General features: G+C 43.1%; 1 protein-coding gene across 2 annotated transcripts in view; it reads right to left on the bottom strand.

The window, feature by feature from the left end:
* Positions 1–599: 599 nt before the first annotated feature.
* Positions 600–14,472, bottom strand: part of RCOR1 (REST corepressor 1) — a 125,912-nt gene continuing 112,039 nt past the window's right edge. For both annotated transcript variants that reach the window (XM_058567751.1, XM_058567752.1), the window contains 4 exons: positions 12,551–12,628; positions 12,256–12,313; positions 11,349–11,578; positions 600–8,184 (listed from right to left, as the gene is read on the bottom strand). In XM_058567751.1, coding sequence (XP_058423734.1) covers positions 8,143–8,184; positions 11,349–11,578; positions 12,256–12,313; positions 12,551–12,628 — 408 coding nt within the window. In that variant the 3' untranslated portion in view covers positions 600–8,142. The remainder of the gene's footprint in view (positions 8,185–11,348; positions 11,579–12,255; positions 12,314–12,550; positions 12,629–14,472) is intronic.

Below are 14,472 nucleotides of genomic sequence, written 5' to 3'. Positions count from 1 at the left end.
AGGATGGGAGACGGAGGATCTGAAAACTAGAATCCACAGAAGACTCTTCAGCCTCATTTCAAAAGTACAATCACCAGATCTTTAATTTGAATTCATTTTTTCCCCAGTACTTTGGCAATAAATAACTAAACAGCAGATAGCTCAAAAAACAAGCAAAGAACCCAGAAAACCCCAAACCTCAGCTCATCCATCTCTGGAAGTCCAGGAATTGGCAGTTGTGAACCCCACTCCCTGGGAGTCTATCATAAGCCATTAAGGGGCCTTTCATCCTCAAGCACAAGGGCCAGCAGGCATTTCTTTTTCCTCCTCAATGCACCCAATTTCCCCATTCCTTTAACAAGCATTTATGTGCCTATCATTGCCAGTTGCTGGGGACCAAGATGAATATGACAGTCCTGACCTCAAGGACTCACAATCTAGTGGACTGAAAAGCTTGTAAAACACCTTGGATCAAAATGTTTAACATCACAGTGTTGGGAAGGGCGCAGGGCAAGAAGTGCCTTGTTCGCAGCAGAGAAGGAGAAACTGGTACCACATCTCTGGGAGACAATCAGCAGCATGTATCAAGTGTGAAAATGAACACATTTTTGACCCAGAAATTCCAATCCTAGATGTTTATTCTACAACTACACTTGCGTGTAGGCAAAATGACATAGGTTATTTCCAGTCTGCTGATATTACAAATGATACTTCAGTGAGCATCAACTGACGACGGTTTAAATAAATCGTTGTAGCCAAAATTAGATAGAGTACCACAACCAGAACACCACGAAGCCAATACAAAGGGATGAAGCAACTTTAGACATGTATGTACTGGTACTGAAAGACTAAGACACTGATGTGTCAAGTGAAAACAGCAAGGTACAGAACGGTGTATAGAGTATGTTATTTGTATGGAAAAACGATCATTTGCACACATACCAGTGAGCACACACACTTGCAAATGTATTCTCTCTCGAAGTATGTGTGAGGAACTGGTAACAATGGCTCCTGTGGAGGGAACTGGATGGTTAGAGGACGGGGATAGGGAACTCACATCTCACTGTATGCCTTTTATACTAAGCACATTGGTTATCTATTTAAAAGAATAGAATAAAAATTCAAAATCCTTTCTTCACAGTATAGTACAAAGACGTTAAGTGCAGAGAGGTGCCAGTATTAGAAGCCCTGAGAACTATTCTCTCTGCTGAGGGCGAGGGGTGAGAGATGGTGATCAGGACTTCAGAGAGATGGCAGCACGTGGCTGAGCCGAGGCGGGCAGTGCCAAGCATAAGGGGGAAAACATTGCAGCGGAGAAAAGCACAGAAAATGTCCCTGAAGCAGGAATGTTACATGGCTTAAAACAGAATGAAGGGCTGTGTGTTTTTCCAGAATATAAATGGAGCATTTTAACCAGGAAAGGGCCCTAATTATGGCTGGGAGAGTGAGAAAAAAGGAAAGAGGAATGTGGGGGACAAGTTAGGGGGCTACTCTATCAACTCTGGTGGCTGAGAAGGGCTTGAACTGTCACTGGCAGTAGTAACGCAGGAAGAGACTCAAGAGGAATTTCAGAGGTAGGTGACGCCAGTGTTTCTAGTTTGATGACCAGGTATACAGCAGTGCCACACACCAAGGAACAGAACTCAGAAAAAAGAGTGAGGGGAGAGATCTGAGTCTTCGACACGTCATTTTGAGGTACTGATGGCCACAGGAGCAGAGCTTGGCTGAGCTCCAGGGGATGGGCACTCACAGGTGCGAGCGGCCAGGCCATTGGTGCTAACAGAAGCCCCAGTTAGACGGTAAGACGGTCCAGGGAGGGAGAGCTGAAAGAGCTGTAAGGCAGGCTGCCCTGGGGGACTGGTTCCACCCAGCCCAGGACCCAAGAGTAAGTCAGGACCACCCATGAGCTTGTCCAGGCCCCGGTGACGCCCCAAGCATGAAGCAGCTGCAGAGACGAACAAGCATGGTCTTAAATCTGCTGAGAAGGAAAGGAGTCCGACCACTTGGAATGTTTCATACATCTTTTACTTCCAAGAGGCAGCACCTAGCACGGCACCTGGAACACAGGAGCACGATATGTGGAGGCTACGGAGGACGGGAACTGCGAGCAGCACGCTGGCTCCTCCTTTAGTATGTGCACTCACTGGATGCGGTCAAGATGGAGGACACCATGAAAAACTGCAAGTCCCAATATGGGTGTTGTCACTTCCTTTCCTGCAATACAGGTTGGTAGGTGCTCTCAAGCTCTCTCCCCCCAAGAGGTTACCAAGGCCTGGCGGGGAATAAACTCTTCTCACCTCTACGTGTTGTCTTGGCCTAGATTTCACCAGAAAGCAGAGCCTATGATGAGGGTTTGTGTCAACAGTTTGATTATGAAAGTGACCCCAGGGAATAGGAGTGACTAGCAGAGGGAGACAGGGTGCATTTTCTAGTTGGTCATCGCTGTGGGCTGGGAGGTGGGGCCCCGTAGAACTGCCTCAGAGTGGGCCAAGCGCAGCACACACAGAGGACCCCCCACAATCCCGACCCGCATAACCCAGAGGCTGCCCCCTGGAGTCTGAACTCCCTCCTACTTCCAGGCTAGCTCTCCCTCCCACATGAGAATGCTGTCAGTTACACTTGCCTGAAGGCGGGGCTGTAGCAAGGGCCAAGATTACGTGAGATGTGGCACAAGAGGTGACTTGTCTACACCTGTACACAGGTGCCCTTTCCCTCTAGTTTGGAGGAAGGGTGCTTGGACCTGTGCTTTTCATGCATCCTTGACTCGGGGACCCATGACTTTTCTCCTCCTTGTTCCTCATCTATGCCTATACAAACGTGGTGTCTATGCTAGTCTCTGAAAACCTTTCCCTCAGCACTGCCACACCTCCCTCCATTGCCTCCCCTCAGTACCCGCTATTCTAAGTCATTAAAGCCAAGCCCAAACCTTTGTGGTGCCCATCCTAGCAGACGTCCAGTAGCACTGACAGACAGCCACCTCCTGAGCCTTGTCCCTCCACATCTCTCTTCCCTGCCTACACCCCCTTTCAGCTTCCTTTCTTCCTCCATCCCCTCCTGGCAGGAAAGCCCAGGGTTCTGGCCTTGGCACTTGTGTTATACCACAGTCACCTCCATAAAGCACACCCTAGGTCTCTGAGCCTTTGACCTTCTCTCCTAGGTGCTACCCTCAGGTCTCATCCAAAGAGACTGGATCTTCCCTTCCTCGCAGACCTGCAGCAGCACCAGGAATACTCCCCTACGACACTCAGTACTGTGACCGGGAGCACTCATTCCATTTTCTCTACCGGGTGAGGACTCTGAGAAGCGTCAGGTAAACCTCCTCCTACACTATGCGAAGTCATACACACAGAGGGACCCCATCTGCGTATTTTAAATGTTGTCTGAGGCAATGCTGGATTTGGAAGTCAGGTTTTTATAGTACTTATTTAACCAAATCCCACATTCCAGCTAAAAAAGGGAAGACCACAGAGATGGCCGGTGGACGCTGAAAGTGTTCTTCATGCTCCTCAGAGAGGTGCTGAGACTGGCGCTGTGTCCACTCTTGGCTGACCAGAGGCGACACGGGTGGTGGTTTCGCCTCTTCACTGCCACAGTCCAGAGGCTGTGCAGAGGCCAGCTTCCAAGTGTCAAAGCCTGGTCAAGCTGAAAAGAGAAAAACCACTTATGGGAAAAAAAAATTCCTCTCACTGAACTTTTAAATTTAAACCCTCAACTATCGCAAACTTTATAAACTCATGCATAGCCATTTGATCCCAATCCTAAGATTATCATACATATATATAAACAATGTAGTTCAGAGAGAGGTACAGGCTAAACACAGAAGCCACCCCTGGCTGTGTGTTTCCACAGTGTAGTTCAGGGGAATTTTTACATTCAGAAACCCCAAGGCCCACTGCAAAGGGCAAGGGAAAAACCCACCCTGTATTAGAGTGGGGTATTGCTTTGATGGAGAGTGGGAGGGGGTGGCGGATGGGGCAGAAAACTGTTTTGTTTCATATTTTATTACATCAATGGCTTGAAAATTTTTATTTAACTTCAGCAAATATTGGAAATAGAAAAATGAATTCTGCGGAATTTCACAAATAAATTTTCCAATTTCCACTAACAAATGTTATCATTCAATGGCTAAGCAATTATAATGCTATGAACATTCACCACAACGAATGTGCTGAAATAGAAAACAGGCAAAAAGAGACATTAAAGTATTACTTACAACAGCATTATTACAACATATTTTCTTTAAAATTCCAACGTGGATTTTATCACTTCAAAAGATATACAGCATTTCCATTATATTTGCAAACTTAACCTTATACATCTTTTAAAATCTTGAAAAATTTTTAAGCAATCTAAAAAGCACTTAGCAAAGTTGATAAGTCTACATAATGGAATACTATCCACTCCAGTATAAATTTTAGTTTTAGGAGAAGGTGACTGTAAACACTCATTATCATACAACATGCATAGACTAGACTGACCTTCCTTCTTCTGAATTGTAATGTTACTGCAATTGTGCTTTACTATAATTAGGAAAAGCTGCAGAGATCCAGGGAGTGGCAGAAAGAGTATTTGTTTTTGAGCATTGCACAAGATCACTCTAGATTCAGATTAGCTAACTACTCTGAGTCAACTTGAGGCAAAGTTTCACTTGATATTAAAAGCTTGAATCCTGGGTCACTAGATTTAGAAACAGGATGGATAAGAGAGAAAACGAGGCTCTCGTTTGAATTGGCTCCATCTTTCCTTCGCTCAGATAAGCAGGGATCCAGTTAGTGTAATGCACTGTTTGGCTTATTTTTGGTATGCAATTATACCAATAGTACATCTGATATTTAGAAAGACAAAAATAGGGCATAGTTGAAATTTAAAGTGACAGTGAGCACACTTATGGAGGTGTGTTATATCTGAGAAAACTTTATATACACAGAAAACAACTGCTTAATCAGCCCACCACAGTAACCTTTTAAAACTCAACTATTTTTTCATTTCCATTTTTTGATTAGAGGCTTGTGACCATAAAGGGTCTTACAGGTTAAAAACTATTAAAAACCATTTTTGAGGAACTGGTGTCTTGGTAGGCACAAATATACCAAGACTATGCAGCGGGTGTGTTACACTAACCTCTGGCTCCTGCTGACACCAGCACCTGACTGTGTGCCACCACTAATCTACTAAGCACAACGGGGGCATGGGTACTTCCTGGTTAAAAGAGCTACATTACAGAATTGATCACTGTTTCAGACCAGTCAACACAATATTCAAGTAACAAGGTGTTTAAATGGATAAGAGAAAAAAATTTTTACCTAACACTTTACACATCTACATAAAATTAAATAAAACAAACTTTTAATGCATATGCAATACAATTTATATCTTTTAGGATTTCTAAACTAAAGGTTAAACTATCCTTTGCTTCAATGGTACTATATTTTGCACAATAACTTATACTTAGGAGAAATTTTCCACAAAAATATATATATATAATTATGACATTCACATTGATAATTTTTAAGAAGACAAAGCTTGAGTGAACATTGCATCCGAAGCAGTTGTCATCGTGGACCCCTACACATCCAAACACGACCTGCTGATGCACCGAAGTCTTGATATGTTTAAAAGAGTCTTCACATAAATAAGACCAAATCGCTTAGCTTTTAAAGCTAAGTGATTTCTTGCATTTACATCATTGCAAAGACAGTGTAATGAAACAGTTTAAAACACAGTGCTATCTTATGCATGAAACTACAACGAAGGCAGTCAGGCAAAGACAACTATCTTTTTTCCTTCTGGCAAATGAAAACAACATGCCCCTTTCCGTTGGAGAGAAAGCCAAAATCCAACAAGTATACCAGCACAGTGACTCTTCAGGACTGGAGACCACTCGGTGCTAGGAACCAAGTAAGGGGATGGTGCAGAATACAGACAGAGGCCTGGCACTGGTGCTGTGCCTGCCATGCTACATAAGAACCAGCATCAAGCTTTCAAGCATTGCCAGAAGGGATCAATTCTTAAGGAAAATAAAATAGCCTGGGTGTGAAGACAGGAACAGATCTACTGGCAGAGTGAGAAACCCACTGCAGCAAATTGCCTACTGCTTCTGTTAAGAGGAAGGAGGTCTTGAGAAGAAGCAAGGAGAACCTAAAGCTTCGGTTCGTGCCTAGTGTCCCCTGTAAGTGACGTGCAAAACTTGTGCTGCCTCCTCCCGTTTTTCCTGCCATTTTCCAATTACACAGCAGGCTTATGATAAAAACAAAAACAAACCCTACATCATTACTAGTGTTATTTTACTACCCCCGTCCAGGTAGGAACAGTGAGCTGTGCCTGCCCTCTGACCTCCTCTGATGCTGTTCTTCATGTGCTCTTGACCAACAGACACCTCACGTTGGGACAAGATGATGAAAGTTGGCAAAGTCCCATTTTACTCCCCTTTTGAATGACCTTTCTCCAGATTTCTAAAAAAAAGAAGTACAATTCTAAATAATCTAGGTTTCTAGCTGACCCTCCTCTTCCTAAAGAGATAATCAGCTGATTTACAAAAAAAAAAAAAAAAAAAAGGCAAGGTGCTTGGGAGTCAGAACATCAAATTTTCATTGCATATTTTAAATTCTTAACAATTCTGTTTATGCCTTAAAGCATCTGCATTTTTTTCTTTTTGGTATTGAAAAGCAGGAACAATATTTAAATGATGTAAAAAACAATAACTAAAAAGCTCCTTCAACATATTTAGTGCAGGCTGAACTGACCGTGGGGTGGGGACAGGTTACATTACAAGGCAGTCTGACAGTCCATCCGTCAACCCCTCAGCAGGTCCACGGTCTGGTAGAGAATAAAAGTGACTCTGGAAGTCTCAGAACATTTATTAGAAATTTTTACTTGTTCCCAGTCCAACCAAAAGGCATTACATACCACTGTGTAGATGGTTTCTTTTCATCTTGGTCTCACTAGAACCAATAAACTGATCACTTCTCTGTCCTGTACTATAACAGTAAAAGAGAGGATGGCATTTATGTGATCACATCAGTACACGAAGGACACGAAAGGGTATGTGGAGTGCCACGTCAAAGGCCAGGCATATCAAGAGAACGGGGAACAAACAACGTGTAGCTTTTATAAAACCATCACCAGCTATTCTAATACCCTTTATTGAGCTAAGCTGACACTTAAAATCTGCACTCTGTCAGAATCTGCAGCAAGTTCTTCCCTGTCTCCTAATCTCAGTGATGTCATCTTTGGCAAGCAATAAACTTTAAAGAAATAAGACACTAAAACAGAAAAAGGATTGATAACATGGTTGCCAAAAGGAGAAGGCACCAATTCCAAATGTACAAGCACCAGATACAGTGGTATGGACCAAATCTCTTGGAGTTGGGTGGTGGTGGTGGGGAATCAGGAAAGATAGGGTGGCACCCATCCTGGGATTGCAATGCTGAAAGCTGAAGGCAGAAAGTGTTGAGGTCCACGTTCCCTTTAAGCTACAGTGTCCAAGGACAGTTGCAGTGAAGGAGTTTTCCACCACTTGGGAAAGGAGAAGGGAGAGATTTAAGCCAACTAAATTTATAAACCATAATTATACCCTACATTTAGGGAAATGGGAGTTGTATCAGGATGTTTGGCACAATAAAGGTTATAATGCAGTCTGCCAATATATCGTGATTTCCAAAGAAGCATGATATCACTAAGGTGGATGCCTCAGAAAGGAACAAGAGAAACTTTCTAGAAGGCCAACAGCGTCACAGTTACTCTGAAAATTACATTATGCACAAAGTAGAAATTGCAGGCCATGCAGGAACAGAGTCGTGCCGTCTGAGTCGACTACCTGTTCCGAAGCTGCTGACTGGGAAGAGCTGCCATTGGTGGGGCTCAGGAGCTCCGACTGGGAAGGCGGTCCCCAGAGTCACAGGAGGCGTGCAGGCTGTGAGGTTCCCCCAGCACTTGGGCAGAGTGTGAGAGATGCAATGGAGCTCTCTGGGAAGTGGCGCCAACATGGAGGAATGAGCAAAGAATTAAGGCAGATGTAGCACAGGACTGGAAGTGTATGCCTTTTTTGGTAATAGCTGCTTGTCCACAGAGATGTGATGCAGATGGCTAGGGGATGTCTTGTAATACCTGATATCCTGGATAACACAGGTGTCCATACCAAGTGCTCAAAGCTACCCCAGTTTCTCATGAAGCAGATGCATATCTGACGTCAAGAACAGAAGCAGCCTGAGGAGAGGCAAAGAAAAAAAAGAATCAAAGAGCAGGTAAACCATACAGACTGCTAATTCTGGTGTACTGAACGAGGGAGAGGGGGCGTGGGCCCACCCAACCTGTCCTGCAAGCACAGTGTACTGCAAACACACGTGTTCTTAAGCACAGGGCCTGAGGAGACGGCTGGGCCAAGGCGAGGCAGGGAGAAGGGCAGGGCAAGAGTGTGGCCTCTCCGGCCAGATGTCTTGGGCTCAAATCCTGGCTCTGCCACTTTCCAGCCATGTATCCTTGGACAAGTTATCATTTCTTTTTGAGCTTCAGTTTCCTCATCTGCAGAATATACACAATAATGATGTCTACTTCACAGGATTAAATAAATATCCCTGAAAAGAGCACATTAGCACAGTGCTTGGCAAAGAGTAACACTCAGGTATGTTAGCAGTGGCTGGAGGGGATGGCGTGGCACCTACCTCATTCAACAGCCACTGGTCCTGCTGAGACACAGGGATACGTAAGACACCTAAAATCGCAGGATCTTCTTTGAAAGTTTCAAAGGCATTTCTTAAATCTCCACTCCCACTTTTTGAAACTGACTCCCAGACCCAAACCTAAAGGTTACAAGGTGTCTTGGTGCTCACCACTACCGTCCCGGGGCCTCATGGCTACCAAATGGTGCCTCACTGGCACCCTCATGGGGTCTCATTGCTAGGGAACAACTGGGCTGTGAATCAAAATCTGAAAACAGCTGTTCCTTCACGTCAAATCACAATTTATGAGAACTGCTGCTAGTCAAATCAGGAGATTTCTCCTCACTAGTAATGTACTCAAACATTCTACAACTTTAAGTGAGAATCTTTATCTCCAATGCAGTCATTTTTAGTATCCTTCTGTGCTCTTTCTGACACACCTCCTGCCCTGTCTTCCATCTTTGGCTACCTCAGAGAACTCTGAATCTCAAAAGCTCAACCTCCTTGGGCTAAACTCCCTTGTTAGCTTGAAGAAGAAAAGCCTACAGCCGATAGACCACTATGTTACTAGAACTTCTGGCAGTTCTGAGGTCCTCCTCCGTGTTTGTGCTGCATAATACATCAAGTCTGAGGGCAGAAGGGGCAGGCGGGACACCAGCAGGTATCTTTCTTAGCTGCTGGACTCCACGGGATAAGCAAGAACGCGAAATTACAAGGACACCCAGTTCTGAGCACTGACTAGACAGACAATTAACCAGCATTCTAACAAGTTCCCTTAGGCCCTTTGTGGACACAGAGAAGCAGCTGGTCCTTACAGATTAATTTCTTTTTGCAAATTAACATATGGAAAACAGAAAATCAGGGTGGTGGAGAGGGAGGGCTGGTGCTATCAGAAGCATAGAAAGCAAAGGACTAAAGAAAAGGAAATGCAGGCATGCGGGAGAGAGCGAGTGTGTGTGAGGCAGAGTGAGAGAGTAAGAGTATGCGTGTGTGAGAGAAAGAGTGTGTGGCATATGTGCTTTAAATGACTAAACAGGTGAAAAAATTTTTAAAGCGATATAAAGATTATACATTAAAAATAAATTAGATAATACCACTCTTTTTGAAGAGAAGAGTGGCTAAACAGACACATGGAAGATCAATCACCAAAAAGAAATTGAGACCTACTGCTCGGTGGGAGGTCTAGTTATGGATGAGCCAATGCTACCAGAGACTGGGAAAAGAAATGATATGGGTTTTGATGTGCAATCAACATGGTAAGTAGACCATTACAGATGGACCTTCTAGACTAATAAGAAAGAAAAAAAAAAGTAATCGACTCTCTCAGTCAGTTTCTAGGCAGAAGAAAATGAAGAAAAGTATATGCAAAAAACAGACCTCCTGTGGTGATGACTCTTGTCCTAAAGTTACTATCGCATTTTTTATGCTAACCCTGCCAACACCAGCTTTGATTAAATTTGAAGAGGGAAGAGAGCCAGAGTTTCCTATTATTTCTGCTTCCTGGAACTGAAGCTGGAAAACATGTGGCAGAAAGCTTTCATTCTTGCAAATTCTAATGTTCCTGCCCTAGTAATCCTCATCTTTTCAATGCCTCCTAAATGGAGCCCCAAACTTTAGGGAAGTTAATTTGTTGCTAAAGGGACAATTAGCACTGGGACAAAAATCACTGCCAAAAGATAAAATCACCTTCATTTTGCTCATACACTATTATGTTCCAGGGTCGCAGGCTGGGCCACGCATGGGGCGTGACTCAGGGGAACCACTCACATTGTCATATTATAGATTTTGTACGCTTAGTACAAAGATTTTCTGGTAGAAAGCTCTAAAAGAGTCTAATTCTAACAAAATTAGTATGTTTCAACACTCTTCTGACAGATGTTAGTGCTCTGAGGCCCTTTTCAAACTGACACAGAAGCACGGAGTGGACGAGCAATGTCACGCTCTCAGAGGCTGCCGTCTTTCTCACAAGGCACTCAGGTCAGGAGGGGACCTCTGGGCTGCTTCTATAGCCAGGCTCTTAGAGCAAAGGGCTGGCACAGACAATACAAAATAGGTAATTTCAAATCATGCCTGCATGGTTTGGGGAAGACTTTGATGAGAAAGTGACTTTCCTTGTAAAGCTAAATTAATCCTTAAATTACCACGTCAGTGAACAAATTCAAATGTAAAGTGATTGGCAATTAACTCTTACCTATGCCCAGCCCATTCTCATCTTCTGTGGGAGGCAGGGTAAATACCTAGCAAGGCAGGCCAGGCTAGGTGGGGAAATGGCAAGCAGCCCTGTCCCAGGAAGCAGAGCGGTAGCAGATGGGTCCCTGCAGCCTCAATAATCTTCCTGCCTAATCTCCGCTGATTAGGCTAATGAAATAGGTGCCACTATCCTGGAGATTACTAGAATGTTGGCCACCATGCTGGAAGTTCCAGCCAACCACAGGACCTAGAATTGTCCCCATCAATATTTAAGGAAATATTGGTAACATGGAATATTTTGTGGCTGGAGGAAACTAGGATGGAATTAAGAATTTGTCCAGGTGACCAAAAGCTGACTGGAGTCAACACACGTATTATGGTATTTACAGGTAAAAGTCAAGTTACTGACATAGCTGAAACCTAAAAATATTTCTACAGCTGAAAAAGGTCATCAATGAAGAAACCAGCTGAAGATTCCAGCATGAATCTGGCAGAGAAGAAATCATATCGTTTCAGATTTACCTCGTCTTCCTCTTCAGGCATCTTGATAGAATTATCCGGGGACTTTACAGGTTTCTGGTTACTGGGCCCATTGGTCTCTTCTTTCCCATGTTCTGCTTCCCATTCTTGTAAAACTTCATCTATGTTGAAGCGGCGTCGATAATTTACAAAAAAGTTTTTCACTTGTACCACTGATTTGTTCCCAATCACATCTGAGATTGCCTGAAAATCTCGGCCATATTTCCTGATGGCTAAGGATGTAAGAGAGCATTTTTTTTCAATACAAGAGAAAAACAGTTAAAAAAAAAAAAAAAAACACAATTGAGATTTACCCCTCATCCAGATAAGAAAACACATATAGGCTTTTAATAGTAGGCATTAGATAGTGTATTATACCAGTGGGAAAAAGTAGTATTCCAGTCTAGATATATTCTGTAGATGACTGGTCAAAGAAGTTCAGCATGACCCTGTCATCCAGAAATCTGTACCTTCCCATAACATGTCACATGATAACCCAAGTCACCCAGCAATTACTATATGGTTGTGGACACGCTGCATCCATCTTTTCAGGATCTCCAGGACTAGAACATCTCCAACCTTAAAACCCTGACACTCAATATCTGCTTCTTTCAGGGTTCTGTACTTCCTAACTATTCAGAATCCAACAAATAGCTACTACAAGGAAATACACCTTTAGAAATGGAGGCTTCCAGGTTAGTTTTTACATCTGTGAGACACGGGAAACGGAAAAAAGTAAAGCCCAAAGGGAATGCAGTGATTTGGCTAAAATGACGTCCACTAGAAGAACGTAATCCTCCAAAAATTCGTTTCAACATGAATGAGATGTGCTGGGAGCAGGGTGGGGCATAACTTTTTCCCAAAAGCGATGATCGCTCCTAAGCTTTTTATAAGGAGAACTTTTCCATACCTTGTACGGCAAGAAGCTGCTCTTCTGTGGTCCAACGTGCATTACATTTCTGAATGACCTGGATATCCAAATGAGTCATATCAGCACAATACACTTAGAGAGGAGTATGTCCTTATGAGGGTTTATGAATCTCTCTTTTTCTCATATCAGAATTTCATCATCAATGAGGTCTATAAAATTATGTCTGTATTTTCGTTTTAAGAGATGTATATTGGAAGTATATTACAAAGATATTAAATTCTTAAACACACAAAACTTGGGTATGACTTCTAAGATGATGTCAGTATAATCCTACCTCTGGAAGTCGATATGGTTCTATTCCACCATCAAGTTTTTCTTTGAGAGCACTGTTCGTCTGTTTAATATTCTGAATCTAAGGGAGAGAAAAAAGGATTTTATTTATTTATTTACATATTTTTGGGGGTGAGGAAGATTAGCTCTGAGCTAACATCCACGGCAATCTTCCTCTATTTTGTATGTGGGTCGCCACTTCAGCATGGCTGGCAAGTCCAGGCCCAGGATTCCAACCCACGAACCTGGGCTGCCAAAGCACAGCACGCTGAACTTAACCACTACACCACAGGGCTGGCCCCAAGATTTTCATTTTAAAAATGAAAAACTTTTATAAAGGTATGAAAAGAAAACAGAACTAAAAAAACTAAAGGAAACAAAAAACTAAGAGCAAAGAAGTTCCTGACCTGTATGGTAGCCAAAATTTGAGGTTTCTATGGTATCCTTGGGGAGCATCTAACTAGATTCTTTAGTTGACTTGCTTAGAGCAACAGACAAGGGACAACCAACAAGGAGGGGATGGTGGTAAAAGGGCTCCTGTGTACACAATCCTACTCCACCATTTCATAACAGGTGATACCCTGAGCAGCAGAACATATATCTGCAGTCTGACACAAAAGACTGAGGCAATGCCTGGGCTTCCCACCACACAGAATTGAGCTGAAGTAACACAGCAGGTCGAGTGAAGGCAGAAGAGACACAGGCCCTAAAGCAAGGACTGCAGGTGCAGCCCTGCAGAGCCTCAAGCACTGTGCTGTCCAGGCTCCGCACTCATTCTACGCAGGGCAGAAGCCTACAACACAGACTTCTTTAATGGGGAGAAAAAAGGAAGCTATAGGTGAGTTTTCCACAAGCCTAATTTTGATCAACTGTAACTTCTTCATTTTCTCACAAATTATCTTCTCCACATTATAGTTTTGATTCAATGTACCTAACCTTTCACTGCCCTTGTCTAATCAAAAGAAAGACACAAACGATACAAGGTGCTCAATCTTTAGTTCTGTACAGACCCCTGGATGAGCGGGTCACAGAAATGGGTCCTTCCCTCTCAACCCTAAGTAGAGGGCATTTCTGTGCCACACACCAGGGGACCTCTGACCCCAGCATTTTTCATTTTTGAATAATCACATGAGCAAGTAAGAAAGGAAGGGGAGGGATGGGTTCATTTTCCCAAATAAAACATCAAAGACACTCATGAGCAGAAGGTGCCCTCAAAAGCACAAATCTTATTAAGGCAAATGAAGAAATGCAGGACTTTCATAGGTAGGGAAGGGGCGGGAGATGAGGGGAGATGGTGGTGAAGGACACTGTCATACGGACACTTTTAAATAATTTGCTCTCTTCAAAGAAAAACTTTTTATATTTACACAATTTTTTAAAATGCCATTTTCAAGTACTTACACATATCCTTTCCTCCTATGTTTAACTTCTTCTAAAGGGTTTAAAAGGGAGGGTAGACGTACAGGAAAAATTTGCCACACTGTGGGACCAGTGGCCAAGTAAAAAAGACCAGCACTGGAAGGACGAGAAACTGACCCTGTTTGCCTTTAGTAAGGGCCTGAAAGTCTACCAGAAATAGAGCCCACTCCAAATCCTTTTGTATTAATGCCACATCAGAGCATAAAAACAACTGAAAAGAAAAATATAGGAAACGTGCACAAAATTTACTCTGCAGTAAAACCATAAACAAGGATCTTCATTTACTGCAATTTGCTTCAGTTTACTTTATTTTGAAAAGGTACAAATCAGAAGAAAATAAACTGGTATTAGAAATTTACTCCTGGTTGGGAAAGCAATGCCAAGCTCTCAGACCAGTATTATATAACAGAACTCTCTCTGATAAGGGAGATATTCTAAAGCTGTGCTGTCTGATATAGTAGCCACTAGCCACATGTTGCTACTAAGCACTTGAAATGTGGCTTATGC

The sequence above is a fragment of the Diceros bicornis genome, chromosome 24, assembly GCF_020826845.1.
Source record: "Diceros bicornis minor isolate mBicDic1 chromosome 24, mDicBic1.mat.cur, whole genome shotgun sequence".
NCBI classification, from domain to species: Eukaryota; Metazoa; Chordata; class Mammalia; order Perissodactyla; family Rhinocerotidae; genus Diceros; species Diceros bicornis.
The sequence above is the reverse complement of the archived record's forward strand: the minus strand, read 5'-3'. Positions and strand labels throughout refer to the sequence as shown.